Source organism: Cibotium barometz, chromosome 16 (assembly GCF_041138505.1).
Source record: "Cibotium barometz isolate CiBa-2024 chromosome 16, ASM4113850v1, whole genome shotgun sequence".
NCBI lineage: Eukaryota > Viridiplantae > Streptophyta > Polypodiopsida > Cyatheales > Cibotiaceae > Cibotium > Cibotium barometz.
In genome coordinates this window covers 55,377,648-55,402,828 of record NC_141061.1, presented here as the reverse complement: position 1 = coordinate 55,402,828, position 25,181 = coordinate 55,377,648, and the positions used below count along the sequence as shown (strand labels likewise).

The window sequence follows — 25,181 nt, the reverse complement described above, 5'->3', positions numbered from 1 at the left end:
CAAGCTTGGCATGTGTGAGCAGATCCACCAAGTCATGATATCCTTCTAGAATGGTACTAAAGTCCTTTCTTATGTGGTCATATTGTGGGCATGTTAAAAGGACATGTTCCTCCGTCTCCACTGCTCCCAAAGCGCATACTTTGCATAGTCTTTTCTCTTTTGGGATATTGCTCCATGCTCCTTTTTCAATCTCGAGTGTGTGTGACCTAGTACGGATAAGTGCAAGACCTCTCCTTGCATTGGCGGGAATAGGCATGCTTATGTATTTCTGAGCATTGTCTTCTTCACTTGAGTATGTGACCCAATAGTTTGGGTTGATGTGTGAGCCATAATATTCAAATTTAGCCCTTTTTTTCTAATGATTGCCATTTACAGTGGGGTGCTTCCAATAGTGCTTGATGAAATGCCTTCTCATCTACTTCATCTGAGAGAGAGAGAGAGAGAGAGAGAGAGAGAGAGAGAGAGAGAAAGAGTCTAGATAGTAGGGCGACGGCCCGCGGGCCTTGTGTGAGAGGCTTGGAACTTGGAAGTTGTAAGCTAGAAGAAGCTTGAGAGCTTGAGAGTTGTGTGTGCTTGTAGCCTTGTAGAGGCTTGTTCTTATATAGATAGGCAAGAGAGAGAGAGAGAGTGCCAAGCCTCAAAGGCTCAAGGGCCAAGGCCCAAGCAAGCGGCGGCTGGAAACGGCTGGAAACGCGACTGCAACAGCTATAAACGACGGGCGCAACGGCTGCAAACGGCTCCCTGCCGTCCCCTCACAAAACCGTCCCCCATCGGCGTCCCCGTTCCTGAGCCGTCCCCATCCCCGTCCCCTGTGAGAAACGCCTCTTAGGGGACGTCCGTCCGTCCCCTGCCGTTCCCATCGCCTGTCCGTCCCGTTTCGGCGTCCCTCCGTTCTAAGCAGTCGTCCCTTCCATCCCCTGTGACTGTGTGTAACTGTGCAAATACTGCAAGATCCGCAATCCTGCGTCCCAATTAGACTTCAATGGCATCTGCATAAAAGAGCTCAACAGCCCCACAGAGAAGCTCAAGTCCAATCTGGTGTTCAGCAACCAGATCAATGAACCAACCAACTTCCGATACTGCAAGGCATCAACTGGCTCACAAGGATCATTAACAGTTAACTTTGTGTTTGGGTCCATCAGCGAAGTAATAGGCTTGCAGTTCTCCATCCCAAAGGCCTCAAGCAACTCATGAACATACCGCTGCTGAGAGACCAAAAACCTCTACCAGATCTCCAATCCCAAAAAGAAGTGGAGTAAGCCTAGGTCGGTCATCTCAAACTCCTTTGACAAGGCAGCCTTCGTCACACCAATGTGCTCCACATGACCGCCGGTGAGAATGAGATCATCCACATAAAGGATGATAATCGTAACCATGCCGCGTTCCCGAAAGAGATACAGGTTGGGATCTGCAACCGATCTCTGAAAACCAGTCCGAACAAAGAAGGAATCAATCTTCTGATTCCAAGCCCTGGGAGCCTGCTTAAGACCATACAAGGCCTTACGTAACCTGTAAACCATCCCTTCTGATCCTGGAACAACAAAGCTTGGAGGCTGCTCAACATACACCTCCTCCTGCAGGTCACCATTAAGGAACGCAGATTTTACATCCATTTGATACATTGGCCACCTCTGAGAAGAAGCAAGGGCAAGAACGGTCCGAATCCTGGTCATCCGTGCTGTCGGTGCAAAGGTATCCTCGTAGTCCCTGGCCGCTGAGCATAACCTTTAGCCACAAGTCTGGCTTTGTGTTTGTCCACCGACCCATCTGTCGCATATTTGGTCTTAAAGACCCATTTGACACCAATGACTGACCATTTCGACGGCCTCGGTACCAACTCCCATGTTTTGTTCTTCTCAATGGCATCAAGTTCCACCTGCATGGCTTTCCTCCAAGTATCCTGTGAAAGGGCTTCCTTAACGGAAGTGGGCTCCTTGTCCCGCATAATACGAGACATCAAAGCATAGTTTACCTAAAGAAGCTCCGCTGTATTGCTTTTGTCGCGGACTCTATGCGATCTTCGAGGGCCGTCCTCTGTGGTCCACTCGGAGGGTAACTCCGTGACACCTGACTCCCAAAGGGTGTCCAACAACCACCTGGGTACTCGAACAGATCGAGGAGCCTCCTGCCATTGCAGGGGCTCTACTCCAGCTGCGGGCTCAACCTCCTGTACTGACGGAGGTTGATCAACTGGAACAATGGTCTGGGAATCATGACTCTTCTGGATCTCCAAGAAGTGGCGGCTCCTCGACAGTGGATACTGGAACATGCTCATCAAAAACCACATCCCGGCTGAGAACAATCTCATTCCTATCTGGATCATACAATCTGTATCCCTTGGAAAGAGAATTATACCCCACAAATATAAGCTTGCGGGATTTGGAGTCAAGCTTCCCCCTCTGTTTCTTCGGAATATGTACATACGCATCACTCCCAAAAACACGGAAGTGCGAGACATCAAGTTTCCTGCCAAAGTATGCCTCAAACGGAGTCATATTAGATACTGAAGTCGTATGGACAGCCGTTGCCACAGCCTCTCCCCAAAGTGGACGAGGAAGATCACTATGCTCCAGCATGGTCCTCGCCATCTCCACCACAGTCCTGTTTTTGCGTTCTACAACTCCATTTTGTGAAGGCGATCCTGTATTGGCCAGTTCCCTCTTGATGCCATGATCCGCACAAAATCTGAGAAATATATTCAAGGAGAATTCACCCCCTTTGTCAGCCCTGAGAGTCTTTACCTGCAATCCAGACTCTTTTTCCACCATCACGTGCCAATCCTTGAACCGTGCAAAAGCTTGGTCCTTCTATGAGAGAAAGTAGACCCACGTGAATCTGGTACAGTCATCAACAAGCAACATAAAATAGAGAGATCCTCCCAGTGATGGTGTCTGCTGAGGTCCACACAAGTCAGTGTGAATCAACTCCAATGGTTTTGAAGCCCGCCTGGAAGCCTGCTTCGGAAAGGATTCCCTGTGCTGCTTACCACGTATGCAAGAACTGCAACGTCCTTGCCTGTTGCCAACATCTGGCAAGCCAACCACCATCTGGTCCCGGAAAGCTCGCCGCAGTGCATCCACATTTAAGTGGCCAAAACGAAAGTGCCACAGATCTTCGACATGAGAACCTGTCAATGAGGAGAGTGCAAAGAGCTTGTAGATACCATTCTCCACACCGCCTTCCCAAACGACCTGGCCAGTCTCACGGTCCCGTAGAGCAACTGAATGCTCCTCAAATTCCACCACTGCCGTTTCAGATCCAGAAAGAAGTCACGGGACGGAGTCATGTGCCTGAAACCACCATTGTCAAGAATCCATTCCCGGGTATCCTTTGCGGTGAAGCCAACTGCCTCCTCGCTCGAAGACGATGAAGCATCGGAGTCCATCATCTCTAAGTGCACAAATGCAGGAGTCTTTGCAGCTGAGGCTGAAGAATCAGCACTCTTCCCAGTCCGCTTAGGACACTTCCTCCAGTAGTGGCCTTTCTCGCCACAATCATTGCAGGACCGCTCGGCCTTCAGTTTCTCTTGTTCTGTTTCAAGCTTCTTTTCAGAAGACTTCTCCGATGAAGCCTTCCCTTTGCCCTTGTTATTCCGGCCTTTCGGTCGTTGGCCACTTAAGGCCTCCGAACCTCCACTGTGAGGAGGGTTCGTAAAACGTTCCTCCTGGTCCAAGACCATGGACACAAGCTCCTCCCAGGTAATGATGCTGAGCCTGCCACTAGTAATCAAAGAGGAGTAGAAAGCAGAATACTGAGCAGGCAAGTGGGACAGCAAAGTAATGGCCATATCAAAGAGGAGTAGAAAGCGGAATACTGAGCAAGCAAGTGGGACAGCAAAGTAATGGCCATATCTTCTGATGATATCTCCTTCCTAGCCTGAATAACTTCCTGCTGAAGGACCTGCAGCTTGTTAATGTGCTCCCGCATCGTCGACGACTTTGCTGGGTTCATAACCCACATCTGCACTTCCAAGGAAATCCTCTTCATGGGCGATACCCTGTTATAAAGAGAAGCCAAGTGCTGCCATATGCCTCTGGCCAACGTCACAAAAGCTATACATGATGCAGAAGCATCCACCTCAAAGACCACAACACCCATATGTACGACACATGATACAAAAACACAAAAGAAAATTTGACACGAGTAAACATAATGAAAAACTGACAAACCAAAGAAAGTCAGAAAAATGAAACAAGTTCTAGTACATCACTAAGTGAGGATGAAACAAGTTCTTACTCTTCGCTCAGTGCACTACATAGGCCAATCAAGAAACTAGAACCCAACCAACCACCCCAAATGGAAAATAATGATCACATGACATATGCGGAACGCAAAAAGCAATCTCAGGAGAGCATGCTTAGCTTGGTTGAATGTCTCACAGGGTCACTGGTTGTGATTGAATAATTATGGTTAAAATTATGATTTAAATTCATAGTTTGATTTTAAGTATAAAAGAGGAACTACTATCATATTTTCATTACAAGCTTTCACTCTTTTAGGAAAAATTAAAAATTATCAGTAATAGTAGCGAAGCTATGGTAAAATTTTCAGAAAATAATACATATCTTATTTTTATGCATAATGCTAAAAGAGGACTTCCTACCATATTCTAGGATTGGACATCCTATGCAAAAAGAATGATTTTCATCATATTCATGTGAGATAAATTTTTAGTATTTATGCATAAATATTTAATTAAAAGAAAAGAGAATTTTTTGATAAATTTATTTTTATGCAAAAAGATGAATTCCCATGATAATTGAGATCCAAGTAATTAAATGGTAAAAGAGGAAATTTTGGTATAATATATGCTTTACGTGATTGATTACTTGTGGTGTGCAGTTAAGGAAGATAAATGACCGGACCCTGGCGTTGACACGATCCCACATCTGTGCCTGTGCCTCGCGGTCCTTCTTCATTGACAGTAACTCCCCTTCCTCTGCTTCCGGCCGTGGAATCCCGATAACGATGAAATCAGCAAGGTCATATGACTCCAGCACAGACTCCATCATCACCTTCCAGATGCCGTAATTGTTCCCGTCCAACTGACGGTCCACTGGGAACGTGGGGAGAGTTGGGATCTTCACATGCTTCTCAGCCAACTCTAACAAATCTGCCATCGCGGGGATGTAACTGAAAAGGGTGGGTGGGTGGGAAAAAAAAACTTTAAACCTGCAAGTGGCTGTCCAACAACTTAGCCCGCCTTCCTCTTGCTACTTCCCGAACAATCCCTAACAATCCACCAATCAGCAACGTAACAATCTCCCTCGTGCTCAAAAAACTCCCAAGATCTTTAAGAGCCTAGGGCTCTAATACCATGGCAAAATACGCAGCGGAGATGATAACAAAATCTGAGACCACAAGAGCAAGTAGAGTGCAGAAATAGGCATCACAAGAGAAGGAGAGAGATAGGCGTGTAACTCTTCTCTATACACAAGATCCCACAATGAAAAGATGATACAAAGAAGTGGGGGGGCATGGGGCCATTTTATATGGCCCCATGAGTGCAGTCGGCCAGTAGAAGGACAGCCGACAGCATGCTGAAGTCACCCGACCAGCATTTACTCCAGTCGGCCAGCATGCATACACGTGTGAAGTCCACCTGCTCCAGTCGGCCAGCAGCCAGTAGTCGGCTTGCATCAGGACCTTCCTGCCAGCACAAGGCAACCTCCCACACCATGAAAAAATGGGAAAAAAATACGGGGAGTGAGGAAAAATGAGAAAACACCTATATAGGGCGGGCACACCCACAACAGAGGCCCTGGTGTCTGATAAAGACAAGAGATGTCTTCTAACACTGGTCGCATTGACCGTCGGACTATGAAATCCAATACAGTCATGTGGGCCATCTGGTCGCAATGACCGCCCGATTGCAAAATCCAATACAGTCATCTGGCCCATCTGGTCGCAATGACTGCTCGACTGCGAAATCCAATACAGTCATCTAGGCCATTTGGTCCCAATGACCACCCGACTGCGAAGTCCAATATATCTGGCATCGTTGCCTCCCATATACAAATCTTGCTCCTTGGGGCTTTCTGGAATCGTTGCCACCCAAACTAGAGCATATCCAATCACGACCATTACGTAAGCAAGATAATGATCAATTCTATTTCACTATAAATATATATACAATGAAGAGGGCTAGCGCTACAATCCCTCCCTCTTAAATCTGTCTTGATCTCAAGATGTATCAAGCCTGTACTTCAAATACATCTAGACCAACTGCTTTCTCATAAGCTCGAAGAATATCTGGGTAGTGTTGGGGTAAAGGCATTATGCCCACCCTTATAGTTTGTACAAGCCCATAAGTTATAGTACATAGTACACTTAGTACTTTTAATGTACTAAGTGCACTGTGTACTAGTGCAATATACATGTGTGATAGGGGAGTCACACACTCATATCTTGATGAGTTGACTTATCCCCACAACTCTCTCTCTCTCTCTCTCCCTTGCTTCTCTGTGTATGTCTCCCACACATGAACTCTAACCCTATTTCTCTCTCCCATTCAACTGGTATCAGAGCCGGTGCCCTTCGAATCTCTCTGCTGCAGTAGATTTCGTTTCACACAGCCTTCGAATTTCTCTGCTGGTCGCCATCCAAACACACGGCAGCAGTGCTGCGTGTGTAGAACTGTTGCTGGCGTTAGACGAGTTGAGTCCTAGGAGGTGGGCTTCAATACACCAGGCGCAGAGGCTGTGGTGGCAAATTTGGGACGAGTAAGAAGCTCAAGCTGCCTAGCGCAGGTAGCCAACAGCCAGTCGTAGGCTTGCAGCAAGGCGCCTGGCCACATAAAGCGTAAAGCTACTAGGAAGGCGGCGAAGGCAGCTGGGAGCGATGGCGTAGAAGGTCGCAGGCAGGCGAGCGAAGAAGAAGTGTCAGCGCTGGGCAGCCACCGTAACAAGGAGGCGTGAGCTGCAAAATTGCGCTTGTATGAAGCACATGTACACGTGGGGCTGCACATCTGTACATGTAGCCTACACGTTCTGCTTGGCTACCTTACCTGCAGCAAAAGAAGATGCAGAGCGTGACATAAAGCGCTAGTTGTTGGCATAGCTAAGTCGTGGACAAGACTATAGCAAGGTAGCCAAAGCGCTGAATTCTCCGTCTACAGGTGCACTTAATTGACCCAGCCGTCTGTACCTGCACAGCAGCATCAGCATCAATAGCAGCACCAAATTCATCAACAAAAATCAGAAATTACAAGGTATCTTGCTTCAATTTTTTTTGGGACTTGCAATTGAGCAGGTACAATCATCAATTGAGCAGGTACAGGTGCCGAATTGCTCAATTTCTGAGCAAAATTGGCAAAATTGGGTGACATTGGTCACAATCAAGATCAATTTGCAAGAAATTGGATGTCGAAATTTGGGGCTTTTGATGTAATTGTGCAATCAAGCAGTCATACATGCTATATGATGTGAGAAATCGCACATTCGGGCAAAATTGCAGCAAATTGCAGTGCAAATCAAGGGGCTTTTGTGCCGATTAAGTTGATTTGCATGCAGGCAATCGCATTTGATGCTGTGGATAATGTGTTGATGCCTTACAAGCACTCAATGTGCCTGTAAATCAAGGGGCTTTCATGTATTGGATGTATATGTGGCCAGGGGGAAGCACCGTGAAGACTTTGGATGCCTTCATGTGCGTCAATGTACCATGTATGATCAGCAATTGATCTTAAATCAAGGGGCTTTTCAAGATTGTATGCTTGTTGAGCTCGGCAAAGCAGCAGGCAAGACTTTTATGCCTTGAATCCTCAGAAATCAGCTTGCAGTCAAGGGGCTTTTGCCCAATTTCTGTTCGGAACTGTTGTATGCAGTGTTCAGGACTGTAAAAGTCTGATTTTCACTCATTTGGACAGCCAAGATAGCATTTATTGCTACTGTACCGGCTGGTACAGATTTAGTACAGTTTTGTACAAGTTTTGGCATGGCTGCACATTGATTTGAGTGAGCAAAAGGTTCATTTACAGCTGCTGTACTTGCCAGTACAGGTTTGGTACATCATTGGTGAGCACTTAGTACTGCTGTACAGTACTTTGGAAGGGCAACAGAGCACATTTAAGGTGCTGTCCTAAATCTGCAGCAACCAGATTTTGGTGATTTCATCACATACAGTGGGAGAAAAGTTGCATTTGTGCTTCCGCAGTGGGAGATAAAGCTTGGGAGAATAACTGTGAGCACTTTGTGTGCTTTTGGTGCAGTGTTTGCACATTTTGCAGGGAGTCAGGCATTGACAGGTTGCATATTGCTATGGCAACCACAGGTGAGAGCTCTTCATTGCTTCACATCAAGAAGCTTGAAGGCTCACATAACTATGATATTTGGCAAACCCAGTGCTATAATGTGTTGCTCCAGAAAAAGCAGCACAAGCCTATCAAAGAAAGGGGTGTAAAGACCGCTTCTCTTAATGCTGAAGAGTGGGAAGATATGGATGAGCTGGCAAGATCTACTATCATGTTGTCTGTGTCAGACTCATTACTTTTCAGCATTCGTGAAGAGAAGACAGCTTGGGGAATGTGGCAGAGATTGCAGGACTTGTATGCCCAGCAAAGTGCCTCAAGCAAAGTGTATTGGTTGAAGAAACTCATAGGTCTTCAGATGAAGGAAGGGGCGTCTATGGCAGCCCATCTAAATGAGTTTAATGGTATTGTCAGCCAAGTTATAAATCAAAAGTTGACAATGGACGATGAGTTCAAAGCCACTTTTCCCTTATGCACTTTGCCAGAGAGTTGGGACACATTTAGGACAGCCACTAGCAATTCGAATGCTATGCTGTCATATGCAGATGTTGAGGGTGCTCTTCTTCAAGAAGAGATGAACAGGAAAAACAACTCTGTTGGAAAGTCCAATGCAATGAATGCACGTGGGAGATCCCAGCAAAGGGGTAAAAGCCAAGAACGGGGAAGGAGCAAGTCTCGCTCCAAAAAGGATTTGGAATGCCATTATTGTGGCAAGAAGGGACACATTAAAAAGCAATGCTACAAATGGAAAAATGATCAAAAGGAAAAGGGAAAAGGCAAAGACAAAGAGAAAGATGAAGCCAAAGATGTAAAGCCAAAGGGCAAAAGTGGAGTCAAGATTGAAGAAATCAATGTGTCACATGCAGGTGACACTGAGGATGAGGTCCTATTCACGTCTTCACTTGATGCCCATTCACTTCTTACAGGTGATCATGGTATGCACTCATGGATCATTGATTCAGGTGCCTCCTTTCATGTCACAGGTTGCAGAGACTTGTTTGTCAGGTATACTGCTGGCAATGAAGGAGTGGTTTATTTGGGTGATAACCATGCATGCAAGATTCTTGGCAGAGGTGATGTGAGGCTTGTGTTTTCAGATGGCTCATAGCTTATGCTCCATGATGTCAGGCATGTGCCTGAGATCAAGAAGAACCTGCTTTCTACTGGACAGCTTGATGATGCTGATTATGTTACCACATTTGGTCGTGGAAAGTGGAAAATTAGTAAGGGCTCACTGGTTGTTGCCAGAGGCTGAAACCGGCCTCTGATAGAAAACCAGAGTGCGGTAGGAGCAACCACCCGTCCACTTGTAGTCTAGATGAGAAACAAAACATAGATTGGGGCTAGAGTGCCCAAATCTGAAAACACAGCGACACCTGTTGGCCCCAAAGCTTGGCGCCCCTTGCGGTATTTCTTTATTCCATTAAAATAATATGTATGGCTGAGTACAACACAAAAACCAGCCAAGAGTTTACACCTGTAAGTCCAATCTGACTGCCCACAAATCCTTCTCAGCACAGAGGATCTATGCACACAGATCTGTGTCCTCAAGCAACACACTGTGCCTCCCTCTGATCAGCCAAGTTCACAAAGCAGGCCAGCCATGGGCATACATCTGGCATAACTCAAGAGCATGATACATACCTGCAGCAGACATCAAGCAATAGAAAGAGAGATGGATGAACAGAAACACAGCTTACCAAGTTCAGCTCGTGAAACAACACTGGAGGAAGCAACAGCACCAATCTGTGCCTGCAGGCACTTGAATCCACAATCCTGCCTCACACGTATGCTTGCACTTGCCTGTATCCGCCTCCTGATGCTCACTCCTATGCTGTCCTTGAAAATACAGATCTGAAAATCAGCACTGTACCCGTCTGCACCGCCTCGGGATACGTGCCAGGCGTTGTACTTGCATGAACAGCCTGCTGTCCACTTCTGTACCAGCCTGAATCAGCATACACAGGTCTGTCCAGCACCCAGAAAAGCGCCGCCTGCACCTGTATGTGCTGTATCTGACTGCCCGTACACTGTACGGCAGTCGTACAGTAGGGTATGGGCTGGAAAACAGTCTGTACAGAGCTTCTGCGCAGCCAAACCAGCAGCAGTTCTATGCGCCGCCAGCAACAGAGGAGAGAGAGAGAGAGAGCTTGCGCAGTCCTGGCCGTACAGTGCTGTACGGCTGATTCCCTCAGAAAAACAGCATCAACAGCACACAAAATCTGCAGTCGGCTCTTCTCTTCGGCTTCTCCACGCATGAATACAAGCGCATGAAGGCTCCTCCACGATTCCTTTCCCAAAAGCTAGAGAGAGGGGGAGGAGAGAGAAGCACTCACTCCAAAAGTGGAGTGGCCTCCTCCCCATAAAAATCCTAGGGCCCCCAAACTTTAAAAGTTCCCTAGGGCCACTAAGGCCTAGGGGCAACTTTAATAAACATTAAAAGTTTAATGTTCTAGTTCCCCCCTTCACACCTAGGGATGTCCACACATCTTAAACTCTGTCCGGGCACCCCCCATGTGAATCATAATATATTCTGACTCTGCAACCACCATGCCCACACTTGTCCTGCTCCATTTTCACAGGGCCATGACATACCCCCCTCTTGAAAGATGGCAAGCGTCCTCGATTGCATTCTGGTGATGCATCAAAATATCCAAAGTGAAATATACAATATGGCAAGAGCAGCGTCCCAATCTCTCTGAGCCATACACATGTATCAACATTCACTGCAAACCAATGGCATAGTAATAGTCCAAGTTGTATACCACTGTGAACCATACATATCCACAAAAATCTCCATGTGACTAGTACACATATAGCATAGAAGTCCCATAAACAGATGTACTGTCAGCTTCAGTACCTTCGGGTGAGAGAAAATCTGCACCAAGCGACCTCTAGATGTCATCTGAGCCTGTCTGTATCAAGGGAGTGGAGGTGCTACCCCCCTCTTGAGCATCAGGTAATGCTCCAGACCCATGCTCTGCTGAACCTGAATGAGCCACAATAAGAGTCGGCTCTAACTCAAAGGCATCGAGATAAAGCTGTAAAACCTGAGGTGAATCTGTTAAGTCACCTTCCTCCATCCACTTCGCATCCATCGGTGAATAGTTCTTGAACTTCACAAGATAGCGACGGGAAACTTTACCTCGTACCTTCCTTTCTTTATGTGCCAGTATCTGCTCTGGAATAAGAACCTCATCAAGTTCCTCAACTTCCGGCTGAGCCTCATCTGATACATCCTCAGGCACATCCCCACGGAAAGGTCTAAGAAGACTCACGTGAAAAGCATTGTGAATCCTCCAGTGATCTGGTAACTTCAAACGATAGGTTACCTCACCAATCTTTTCCAAAACCTGAAAAGGCCCATAATATCGCATGCTCAACTTAGGGAATAAGCGCTCTTTACCCTTCATCTTCTTGAGTCTAGCCTTTTCAAAACGCAAAAGAACCCAATCACCCAATGCAAACTGTAAATCACGTCTGTGACGGTCTGCGGCTTTCTTTTGCTTCTGCTCAGTTTTCTGGAGGGCCAACTTAACTCTCCGATAAGCTTCATTCAAGCTCTCCACATACTGATCAGCCTCAAAGATCTTATCCTTTGTATGCAAAATGGGTGGTACTTTCTTCCCTCCTTCTACAATCTCAAAAGGCGCCTTGCCTGTCGAGCTATGTACAGTGTTGTTATATGCAAACTCCACCAAAGGAAGATACTTTTCCCATTGTTGCTTGTGCTCTGACACATAACACTTGAGAAGATCCAACACGGTAGAGTTAGCCTCTTCTGACTGACCATCTGTCTGTGGATGAAATGACGATGAAAACTTGAGAGTTGTACCCATGTTGTCAAACAACCCTCTCCAAAACAAACTCGTCATCCGTGGATCACGGTCACTAATGATAGACGTAGGCAAGCCATGATACTTGAAGATGTTCGCCATGAACAACTTCACCATATGATCCACTTTAATTGTCTTCCTCACGGGAATGAAATGAGCCTGCTTGCTGAACCTGCATATGATAGTCCAGATGCCATCATTTCCCGTTTGTGTCCGTGGAAGATCAAATACAAAATCCATGGCAATGCTCTCCCAAGGTCTATCCGGAATAGGTAAAGCCTGTAATAACCCTGGTGTCTTCTGACGGTCAAACTTTACCTTCTGACATACGATGCATTGCCTCACAAAAGCATCAACATCTCTTCTCAAGGTTGGCCAATAAAAGAAAGTCTCCACTGCTTTGACCGTGGCATCAATCCCTCTATGACCTGCATACGGTGGAGCATGACTTTCAATCATAACCTTGAGTCGCAATGGCCTGGTAACACACAGTCTGCCATGCATCAATAAAAACCCATCTCTGAGAGTGTAATGCTCATGCCGCTGACCCTCAGACATCTGATCATACAACCTTTCAAAATCCTCATCATGGGCATACTGCTCTTTCATTTCATCAAGCTCATGATGATAAGCAAGTGAAACTGCAGAGACCTGTGGCTTGCGTGACAAAGCATCTGCCACTACATTCTTTTTGCCTTCCACATGCACAATCTGAAAGTGAAACATTGACAAAAAGTTTGCCCAACGCATATGCTTCTCTGAAAGCTTAGTCTGCGTGAGGAAATATCGCAAAGTCTGATGATCTGTCTGCACAGTGAAATCAGCCCCAAGCAAGTAGTGTTTCCATGTAGAAAGAGCGTGAATTACAGCCAACATCTCTTTCTCATACACTTGTAAATGCTTCTCAGCATCTTGCAAAACTCTACTCTCATAGGCTATCACATGTCCCTCTTGCATGAGAACTGCACCAATGCTACTTCCACATGCATCACACTGGACAACAAAAGCCTTTCGGAGGTCCGGTAACACTAATACTGGGTCCGAAGTAAGCTTTTCTTTGAGCTTTTTGAATGCTGTAATTTCCCGATCAGCCCATCTAAACGGAGTTGCTTTCTTCGTCAAAGCATGAAGAGGCGAAGCAATTTCAGCAAAGTGCCGTATGTAACGCCTGTAATAGGAACACAATCCTAGAAAACTGCGTACATCATGCACGGTCCTCAAAGCTGGCCAATTAAGTATTGCTTCCACCTTTGCTGGATCCATACGAACTCCATGACCAGACACAATATGCCCCAAGAAATGTATCTCCTGCAAGAAAAACTCACTCTTCTTGCCATTAACCACCAACCTATGGTTTCTGAGTTCTGCAAACACAATGGCCAAATGCCTTCTATGCTCTTCCTCAGTTTGTGAATGCACAATCATATCATCAAAGAATGTGCCCACAAACTCTCTATGAGGCCTGAAAATCCTGTCCATCATTCTGTTAAATGTGGCAGGCGCATTCGTTAAACCAAAGGGCATAACCAAGAACTCATACAACCCAAACGTGGTTCGGAATGCTGTCTTATGCACATCCTCGGGTCTAATGCGTATCTGATGATACCCGCTTTTCAAGTCAATACGACTAAAAACTGTGGAGCCCTGTAAGCGGTCCAAGATGTCATCGATCCTCGGTATGGGGAATCGATTCTTGATGGTATTCTTATTCAGCGCCCTGTAATCTATACACATGCGCCAAGAACCATCCTTCTTCTGCACTAAGAGCACAAGTGAGCAAAAGGGTGATGAGCTAGGCTGAATCAACCCCTTATTCAATAGCTCCTGCACCTGACTCATAATCTCTTCCTGTTGGGCTGCACTAACACGATACGGCGGTCTATTCGGTGGAGTACTACCAGGAAGCAGATCTATGGCATGATCTTCTGGCCTCTCAGGAGGTAATTCTCCTGGCAATGACTCGGAAAAACAGTCTTGAAACCCACTTAAGAAATCAGCCCTGTCCTTATCTAACATTGACAAATTGGACTTAGACTCATCATCCTGTGCATCCTTTACATAAATCAAGTACGCGGAAAGATGCTTTTTCATTACTGATGAAATCGCCTAAGCGGATACAATAGGAACAGATTCCCCTTTGAGTTTTACATCCAATACATGCTCTTTCCCTCTATGAGTCAGAGTGATTTTCCTATTGTAAGTATCCACCACCGCATGTACCCTGTGGCACCATGGCATCCCCAACAAAACATCACAGCCATCCAAAGGCATGATGAAGAACTCCTCGCTGTCCACATAACCCTGTAAATGAAGCCGAAGCTTCCCAATGATAGGAGTAACAGGTTCTGCATACCCTGGACAAGCCATATTTGCCTCATGTAACGGCCCCATCTCCTCTGCGCGAATCCCCAATCGGCCAGCCAAATCTGGTGAAATGAAGTTGGCTCTAGCACCTGTGTCAAAGAAGATCAAAGCATTCTGATCTCTCACTTTGCCCCATGCCCTGCACAACTCTGTAGCTTCACCACTTAGCTGCTCCCCCACAAGATCAGGAACTAAGCCTGCAGAAGGTTTTTGTTTCTTTGGCTTGGGCTCTCCTTTATTGTCAGGGTCCTTCTTGGACGTTCTCTTGGGACAATTGAATGACATATGCCCCTCTTCAGTACAGTAAAAACACTTTTGAGCATCTCTCAAAGCCTGTCTTTCCTCAGAAGTCCTTTTGGGCATTGGCAACTTCTTATACTTTGTCTCTGAAGACCCTTTAGCATCACGAGAAGCATGCCCAAATTTTTCAGCTTTCTTGCCCAATTTCTTACTGCCTTTAAACCCAGATGAACCACCTGTGAGTAACGCATTAGCTGTCATAGCATTTTCAATCATCTGTGACATGTTCGTTACTCTTGTCTTTATACAGTAATCTCGTACCTCCTTGGGCAGCCCACAACAATACTTCTCTACTTGCTCAGATAATGGCACGGCACGATAAGAAGTCACTGGGAGTAGAGCTTCCCAAAACTTCTTGTTATAATCCTCCAAACTATCACACTTTGAAGCATCCAGCTTGTGCCATGCGGTCATAACATCCACCTCAAATGTAGATGTGAGCCATACGGAAGAGAAAACCTGTTTGAATTGGACCCATGTGGTGGGTGCTATGCCCTGCAAAAGAAGAGTAGACCACCACTGCAAAGCATTGCCCTTGAGAAAAGTGGCAGCTTTCCTCACCTTCGAGGACTCTGTGTAATTCCCACCAGAAAAAGCAGCATCAAACTGCTGTAAAAAGGTAAGTGCCTTCAATTTATCCTTGGCCCCACTGAAAGTGTCAAACTTCACTGCAGCTCCCCCTTCCTTGTAATCCTTCGCCTTTCCCATAGGCGTTAGATTATCATATGGAAGTGGTTTCGTAAGATTGCTGCCCCCAACATTCATACCCATCATTGGGTCAACATTTCCCATTCCAACACCAGGCATACCATACATCCCAGCCATGTTTCCAAACATTCCATGCTGCATACCTGGCTGCATGCCACCAAACATATTGCCTTGCATCCCAGGTTGCATGCTTCCAAACACATTTCCTTGCATACCGGACTGCATACCACCATACATATTCCCTTGCATGCCAGGCTGAAAATTGGCTCCAAAAGGCCCATACATACCCATGCCTCCCTGAGGATAACCCCCAGTCATGGATTGGAACACTGAGCCACCACCAAAGTACCCTGGATGCATGTTCTGCTGAGGAATAGGTGGCTGTCCATAGAAGGAACTCTGTGGGTTAGCACCAAAAGCATGCTGCATATTCGGAAACTGTGCAGGAGATGGATCCTGTGGAGTGGTACCACTATGACCATGAGAAAGATTCTTTGAACGAACCTTCTTCTTCTTTTTCTGGGGCTCTGAGCGGGGCTCTGTGCGAGATCTCATAAATTCAGCAAATCTCTCGCTCTGTGTGAGCTGCATAAAAGTATCCATAACACTAGCCAAGCGATCTTTGAACCGAGCATCATCATCCTCTTTACCATGCACATCTTCTGGCTGTGTTACATCCTCATAAGGCTCAACATCTGCAGCCTGTTCTCCTGCAAAAATATCCTCAGATACATCTCTTTCAGGAGAAGACTCTTGCTCTTCTTCTTCATGATAGAAGTACTCTTCCTCTGTATCAGACATGATTGCTGAATTTTCAGCGATGGCTTTCTCCAAAGCAACCACGAGCTCACCCCCTTCAGAAAGTTGATGATTGGTCCCGGCAACGGAACCTTGAAACCGGCCTCTGATAGAAAACCAGAGTGCGGTAGGAGCAACCACCCGTCCACTTGTAGTCTAGATGAGAAACAAAACACAGATTGGGGCTAGAGTGCCCAAATCTGAAAACACAGCGACACCTGTTGGCCCCAAAGCTTGGCGCCCCTTGCGGTATTTCTTTATTCCATTAAAATAATATGTATGGCTGAGTACAACACAAAAACCAGCCAAGAGTTTACACCTGTAAGTCCAATATGACTGCCCACAAATCCTTCTCAGCACAGAGGATCTATGCACACAGATCTGTGTCCTCAAGCAACACACTGTGCCTCCCTCTGATCAGCCAAGTTCACAAAGCAGGCCAGCCATGGGCATACATCTGGCATAACTCAAGAGCATGATACATCTTCTCAGCTCAAACATACATATGCTGTTCAATCTCTGTCTTAATCCCTTGTCAATCTGCCAAACCCCTCCTCTCACAAGGAGCCAGATAACACATACCTGCAGCAGACATCAAGCAATAGAAAGAGAGATGGATGAACAGAAACAGAGCTTACCAAGTTCAGCTCGTGAAACAACACTGGAGGAAGCAACAGCACCAATCTGTGCCTGCAGGCACTTGAATCCACAATCCTGCCTCACACGTATGCTTGCACTTGCCTGTATCCTCCTCCTGATGCTCACTCCTATGCTGTCCTTGAAAATACAGATCTGAAAATCAGCACTGTACCCGTCTGCACCGCCTCGGGATACGTGCCAGGCGTTGTACTTGCATGAACAGCCTGCTGTCCACTTCTGTACCAGCCTGAATCAGCATACACAGGTCTGTCCAGCACCCAGAAAAGCGCCGCCTGCACCTGTATGTGCTGTATCTGACTGCCCGTACACTGTACGGCAGTCGTACAGTAGGGTATGGGCTGGAAAACAGTCTGTACAGAGCTTCTGCGCAGCCAAACCAGCAGCAGTTCTATGCGCCGCCAGCAACAGAGGAGAGAGAGAGAGAGAGCTTGCGCAGTCCTGGCCGTACAGTGCTGTACGGCTGATTCCCTCAGAAAAACAGCATCAACAGCACACAAAATCTGCAGTCGGCTCTTCTCTTCGGCTTCTCCACGCATGAATACAAGCGCATGAAGGCTCCTCCACGATTCCTTTCCCAAAAGCTAGAGAGAGGGGGAGGAGAGAGAAGCACTCACTCCAAAAGTGGAGTGGCCTCCTCCCCATAAAAATCCTAGGGCCCCCAAACTTTAAAAGTTCCCTAGGGCCACTAAGGCCTAGGGGCAACTTTAATAAACATTAAAAGTTTAATGTTCTAGTTCCCCCCTTCACACCTAGGGATGTCCACACATCTTAAACTCTGTCCGGGCACCCCCCATGTGAATCATAATATATTCTGACTCTGCAACCACCATGCCCACACTTGTCCTGCTCCATTTTCACAGGGCCATGACAGAGGCTCTAAGGTGGACACTCTTTACTTCATGCATGCAGGTGTTTGTCACCATGCTAATGTAAATGCAACCGAGCTGCCGGAAATCTCTATGTGGCATAGCCGGTTGGGACACATGAGTGTCAAAGGAATGGAGCAATTGTCTCGTTTGGGTTATTTGCCTTCTCTAAAGTTTTCAAGTTTTCAGTTTTGTGAGCATTGTATATATGGCAGGCAACTCCAATGCCCGCACAAGAAAGCTCTTGGACAGAAAGATGCTCAGTTAGAGCTTGTGCATACAGATGTATGTGAGATGCCTCAGCTTTCTTTGGGAGGGGCAAAATATTTTGTCATTTATTGATGATGCCACACGCAAGGTGTGGGTTTATCCTCTTCGTTTGAAGAGTGATACATTCTCAGTGTTTGAGAAGTTTGTTGCTCTTGTTGAGAATCAAATTGGCAAAACAGTGAAGGCTTTGCGTTCCGACAATGGTGGAGAGTATATGTCCAAACAGTTTCAGGACTTTTGTGATGCTAAAGGCATCAAGAGGGAGCTCTCTACTCCGTATGATCCTCTACAAAACGGGACAGCAGAGAGGATGAACAAGACCATTCAGGAGGAGGTCCGTTCTATGTTGTCACATGCTGCGCTACCTCATGGTTTTTGGGCTGAAGCTGTTATGACAGCCGTTCACCTTATAAACAGGTCACCTAACACGAGGCTTGGTGGGAAAGTGCCAGAAGAAGTACCAGAAGAAGTATGGACAGGGAAGCCTCCGTCATACAAGCACTTGAGAGTGTGTGGTTGCGTTGCGTACGTGCACATACGCAGGGAAATGCGCACCAAACTTGATCCTAAGTCTCACAAATGCATATTCCTAGGATATGGTGACAAAGGTGAAATGGGGTATAGACTTTGGGATCCCGTGAATAGAAAGATTATACGCAGCAATGATGTCATTTCTGATGAAACATGCATGTATAAGGAGCCTGCAAGGCAACAGGAGCCTGGCAGAGTCATCTTTGATGATGATGGACATCATGGAAAACAACCAAGGGCTGTAAATCAACCATTACAGCAGCAAAACCAGCCCTTAAATGGTGCTGAAAATGGTCCAAATGGACAGCCAGAGATGGCAGAAGATATCCCTATGGATATACCACAGTTAGAGGAGATACCGGGCATGATTTTTCAGCCTTATGGCATGGAACAGGAGCCACCAATAGGTGATATGCAGGCTGGACAGCAACCTGCAAATGATGGTCATTGGGTACGGAGGTCCACTAGACCCTCCAGAGCCCCTGACAGGTTTGTTCCAGGGGTTGACTACTTGATGCTCACTGACTGTGGGGAGCCCTCATGTTATAAGGAGGCTTTACAGAGGGCAGACAAGGCTCTATGGGAGCGTGCCATGAAGTCACAGATGGATTCTCTGCACAAAAATGGAACATGGAAGTTGGTGCATTTGCCTGCAGGCAAGAAGGTTTTGCCATGCAAGTGGGTTTACAAGCTCAAAGTTGCACCAGATGCTAAGCCAAGATACAAAGCCAGGTTAGTGGCTAAGGGCTTCAAGCAAGAATATGGTGTGGACTTTGATGAGATCTTCTCTCCAGTGGTCAAAATGACCACACTTAGAGCTGTGTTAGCTTTGGTTGCGCATGATGATCTGGACTTGATTCAGATGGATGTGAAGACTGCTTTTCTTCACGGTGATCTCCATGAGGAGATATATATGCAACAGCCAGAGGGTTATGCAGTAAGTGGAAAGGAGAAGCTTGTATGCAAGCTGAAAAAGAGTCTTTATGGGCTCAAACAGGCACCAAGGGAATGGTATCATAAATTTGATACATTCATGAAATCCCAGAAATTCAGGAGAAGTGACATAGATCACTGCTTATACACCAAGAAAGCTTTGGATGGCAGTCTATTGATCCTCATCTTGTATGTTGATGATATGTTGATTGCCGGGAAATCTCGTAAGGAGATGGATACCTTGAAGCAGAGGCTGCATCAAACCTTTGATATGAAAGATTTGGGTGATGCAAATCACATCTTGGGTATGCGGATACTTCGGGACAGAAATCAACATGTGTTGTATTTGTCTCAGAAGGAATACATTGGCAAAGTTTTGCAGAGGTTCAATATGGACGGGGGGATGAAGACTAGTACTCCTTTGCCTCCATATGTGAAACTCAGTGCTATGGACAGCCCACAGTCGGCTAGAGACAGGGCTGATATGGCCAAGGTTTCGTATGCTTCAGCTTGTGGCAGTCTCATGTATGCCATGGTTGCGGCCGGACATTGCATTTGCAGTGGGAGTAGTTTCTAGATACATGGCTAAACCTGGCAAGAAGAGGATGCATTAGTGCATGGTTACACGGATTCGGATTATGCCGGTCATCCAGATAACCGGAAGTCTACTACCGGTTATGTATTTACATTCACAGGAGGTGCTGTGTCATGGATATCCAGGATGCAGAAGTGCACTGCCTTATCTACTACAAAGGCCGAGTATATTGCAGCCACAGAGGCTTGCAAGGAGGCATTATGGCTATCTCGGTTAGTGGTTGATTTGGGTTATACAGGGGATATTCCATTGTTGCATTGTGACAGTCAGAGTGCCATTCAGTTGGCAAAGAACCCTGTTTTTCATGCAAAGACGAAGCATGTGGATGTGAAGTATCACTTCATCAGAGAGGTGATAGAGAACAAGCAAATTCAGCTTGTTAAGATTCATACGGATGACAACCCGGCTGATCTGTTGACAAAGAGTTTGCCTCTGGAGCGGTTTGCTCATTGCAGACACTTGATGGGCATTGGATGAGGCCAGTTTCAGCCTTGATATGGCCTTGTATATTATCATGTACATGCTGATTTTTCTTTTCCTTCATTTAAGGGCACTTTGCCTTTAAGTGGGAGGTTGTTGGGGTAAAGGCATTATGCCCACCCTTATAGTGTGTACAAGCCCATAAGTTATAGTACATAGTACACTTAGTACTTTTAATGTACTAAGTGCACACTGTGTACTAGTGCAATATACATGTGTGATAGGGGAGTCACACACTCATATCTTGATGAGTTGACTTATCCCCACAACTCTCTCTCTCTCTCTCTCCCTTGCTTCTCTGTGTATGTCTCCCACACATGAACTCTAACCCTATTTCTCTCTCCCATTCAGGTAGTCCTTGAAGTACTCTTCTAGCATCCATTTTGCATCCATAGGTGAATAGTTCTTAAACTTCAAGAGGAATTTCTTGACTACTGTCCTTTCCCTTTTTCTCACGGAATGGAATACAATCTGTTGCGGTTGAAAGATTTCTTCTTGTTCTTCCACTTCTGATGGATCCTCCAATATAGGCTCCTCTAGGGGTAGTCCTGTGTATGGACTCAATAAACTGACATGGAATGCATTATGTATCCTCCAATGATCTGGAAGGTCCAAACGATAACATACATCGTTGATCTTCTTGGTAGGTGTACAAGTCTTGCACATGGTCTTGGTCAAGTGTGCAAGTCCAACACACGAAGCAGTGCTAGTCCGTACTGTGAGTCACCCTCTGGAATGATGACATGTATTCCAAGTGTTCGGCTTCTAACCACATACCAAGCATATGAGGAATAGCATGTAGTTACATGTAGGTAGAAGAGGCAGCCCTGTGGGCCACCCTAGAAAGTGTTTAAGACCCTTGCCTACAAAGGGGGTAGCCCTTGTGGGCCACCCTAGGGGCCAAGGAGGCCAACCGACTTGGCCTGGCCACCTTGCTGCTCAGGCCCTCCAAGCCTGGACAACAGCATGCCCAGCCATATGGTGGCTGTTGGGCTTGGCCATGAGCCCACAAGGCCTTGACCAGCCTGGCGGGCAGCCTCGACAGCATGGCCAGGGCACACTGGCTGCCAGACAGCAGGCAGCATGGGCAGCCAGCATCTAAGCGAAGGCGGCCAGTCCAATGTGAAAAGGCACCTATTTAATAGCATTAAAACAGGTCGTGGGAGATATTTCAGCAGGCTGACAGCCTCTAGAACCCACCAACCAGCATTTTTCCTAGCCTATAAGAGCATGGTCTAGATTGTCTTTTAGCTATCTCATAATTCACAAAGTGCTGAAGAACTCCAAGGGCCAGGACAGCCAAAGGGAGCCTTAAGCAAAGGTGAAGATTGGAGGTCAAGAACCAGATCATCTACAGGCTGAAGGTGTACAGCCAAGGGAAGATCTACAGATTTGAGTCTTTTTCTCATCATTCAATAAAGCAAATACACCATCCTTGGTGGGGGCCCTGCAGAGGGTATTTGGGACCCAATCGGGTGTACTGTGCCTTTATTGTGATTCTCCCCTCTCTCTCTCTCTCTCTCTCTCTCTCTCTCTCTCTCTTGCACTCTTACTTCTACTACATTGTGCAAATCGTCAAGAACCAAGGTGCTGAATATTCGTTATCCGAAGTATAATCCCGTCATTAAGCTTCCACATGTTACAACTCACTGGGCACCATTCATTAGAAAGGGGTTCTGGACCAAATGGTGACAGATTTTCTTGGCTGCCATCTCTTGGCCGCCACCCGAACCTCGACATCGACAGTATTATGTGCTCTATGATAAATAATAAAGGCGGGTTTCTATGGTTTATGGGTTCCTTGGATTCACTCAAGTCTATGGATTTGTCGAGATCTTTTGGACACTGTACATTGTATTATGAATAACCTAGAGCTAGACACATGAAGCACCCCCAAAGCTTGTATAGAGTGGCTTTAAGTGGATAACGTGTTACGTGAGTGCCCTATTTTAAGTGTTTAAATGCATTAATAGTCGTGTGTTAACACCCACATTAGTTACATTGCTATCAGAGCACAACTTTCTTTTAAGCTAAGGATAACGATCCTGATCGGGGAGGGAATTCACCACGCCATTAGTGTGGTTAAGCCAAAGGCCTACTAGCCCAATTCAACTGCAGATTTGGGGAAAATTCTTCTCGTCGCAAGTCAATTGCTTGTGCAAACCAAGTTTGAGAACCGTACAGTTTCTTGCTCGTAAGAGATGACTAGCCATGGGCAGAAATCCAGCTTTGGATGGCTCCGGATAGAGCTGGCTAACTCCGGAAAGCGTTGGACTTTGGAGACCGGATCATGTTAGAAGTCATCTCCTGTCTTTATCAAACACCAGGGCCTCTGTTGTGGGTGTGCCCGCCCTTGGTAGGTGTTTTATCATTTTTCCTCACTCCCCGTATTTTTTCCCCATTTTTCCCTTTTTTTCCAGGGTATGGGAGGCAGTATTGGACCTGTCTCGGCGACTGTACCAGATGCTGGCCGACTGGTCACAGGCAGTCCCAGATTCTCTCTGCTGCTGCTGGCCGACTCCACACGTGTGAGGGCCGACCCTGAGAAGCTGGCCGACTGGTGATATTCACTGGTCGTGGGCATTTTTTGTCCTGTCGGCTGCTGTCCCTACAGCAGGCCGACTGCATACATGGGGCCATATAAATGGCCCCATGGCCCCCCACTTTTTGTATCTTTTCATTGCGGGATCTTGTGTATAGAGAAGAGTTGCACGCCTATCTCTCTCCTTCTCCTGTGCTGTCTATTTTCTGCACTCTACTTGCTCTTGTGGTCTCAGATTTTGTTATCATCTCCGCTGCGTATTTTGACAGATCATCCCGTTGTCTTCAGGTTATCCTGCCTTTCTTGGTGCTGCAGATCTGTTTCCATTCACACCCAGGCATGCTCTGAGTCCTAGATTACTTTAAAAACGAGATTGGAAAGATTGCTCATTTAGGGAGGAAAAAAGGACTTCTAAACACGGCACTAGGGATAAGCATGATATAAAAACTAGAACACTGATTGGACCACTAAAGCAGCTCAACTTTTCCATGAAACCTTGGTCTAAGCCAGTGAGTGCTGGTTGTGGTGGCAAGGCATTGTACACACCCATTGGGAGTGTTTCCCGAAGATTTAACAGGTTCTTGAGCTTCCACGAGCTCCGGAATGCCTTTCTCACCATGTTTCAAAAACCAAGCCATCATGACATGGCTGTAGATATAGACCCCTTAGGATGCCATCATGGCATGGGTGTAGACGTCGAACGCCTAGGAGGCTATCAAGATATGGCTGTCAAGGCCACCATCGTGACATGGCTGTAAATGTAGAGCCTCATACAAAGCCATCATGGCTGTAAATGTCGACCCTAAAAAAGCCATGATAAAATCTATGTCGTGCTATCACAAAATTCATGCCATGAATCTAATCAGTTGAAAATTTATACAAGAAGTTTAAAGCCTGGTTAAGATTGCTTCTCAATCAGTTTTTTTGCATAAGCAAGAAGGGTTGCGCTCAATACACACCTTCTTGAATCTCCTCTCCTGCTGCGCGTTCTCCAAACACTTGCGAGAACTTCCATTCTAAAGCAGGCGGCACAGCTCCCACTTTATCTGTAGAGATCATCCCTGGTGATGGCGTCTTCAACCCTGAAGGATTTAGTGATTGCCTCTGATGCCCTGTGTTTGCTTTTCATCTGAAAGATACATCGTTCATCTCAAGCGCTCTAGGGAGAAGAGCATATCGGTGATGAAACTGAAAACGACAAGAAAGCCTATCTCTGAGTTGAGAAAAATCCTAGAAAATTCGCGAGCTGAAAAACCCTAATCAGAAAGAGACAACGAAGTATGCAGGTCAGGTCACCCGTAAAAACTCTAATAAGGGTCACCTTCGAAACCCTAATCCAACACAGGGAACAAAAGAATCTCTAACCAGTTTTCTCGGAAAAAAAGAATCTCTAACCAGCACGTGAGGTAATCTGAGAAACCCTAATACAGCACATTAGCTCAGAGAGACCCTAATTTAGCAGAGGCGAGTAGGTTAGGGGGGAAATCAAAAAGGACGAAAACCTGAGATGCAAAATGTGAGGAGACGCAAGGGGGAGGGAATGCAGAGCTGATCGCTGGCCGGCTTTTTGTAGGGGAAAGGTGAGAGATGAGGCAAAAAGCAGATGTCAAAGACGGGACACAGAGCAGCTGGTTTGAAAGCTAGCACACAGTAGTGAACTCTTTTGGCTGGCTCTCCCTCTTCTCCTTCTTTTGACTGATGTGTGTCCTGATGATGACGATGGCGGATGCAATGAACAAAACTAGTATTGGACCCGTGCGTTGCTGCGGCGGCCGACAGGTGGAGTTCTAGAAAAAATAAACTCAATTTCTCCAATTTAGGTCATGTTTTAAGTAAACACAATACATTATTTCAAGTGACTTTATATATACATATCTCAAAATAACATCCATGTCTCGTAGATTTATGGCGAAAACAAAAATATCATAGTAATGTAGCATACGAAGATGCAAAAAAGGACCAATATTACATATTCTCAAAATGCACCACAAAAATACGTATTCTCAGTAAGTAATGTCAGAATCAACAAATTGAATTCTTCTCTTGTAAG

The 25,181-nt window shown here is 46.1% G+C and overlaps 1 protein-coding gene across 6 annotated transcripts in view; it reads right to left on the bottom strand.

Moving 5' to 3' along the window:
- Positions 1–24,902, bottom strand: part of LOC147630758 (serine/threonine protein phosphatase 2A 55 kDa regulatory subunit B beta isoform-like) — a 73,042-nt gene extending 48,140 nt beyond the window's left edge. For 4 of the 6 annotated variants that reach the window (XM_086810739.1, XM_086810743.1, XM_086810741.1 and 1 more), the window contains exon 1: positions 24,091–24,902. In XM_086810739.1, the coding sequence (XP_086666865.1) occupies positions 24,091–24,190 (100 nt within the window). In that variant the 5' untranslated portion in view covers positions 24,191–24,902. The remainder of the gene's footprint in view (positions 1–24,090) is intronic. The other 2 variants (XM_086810742.1, XM_086810740.1) reach the window with 2 other exon arrangements.
- Between the last annotated feature and the right edge of the window lie 279 nt (positions 24,903–25,181).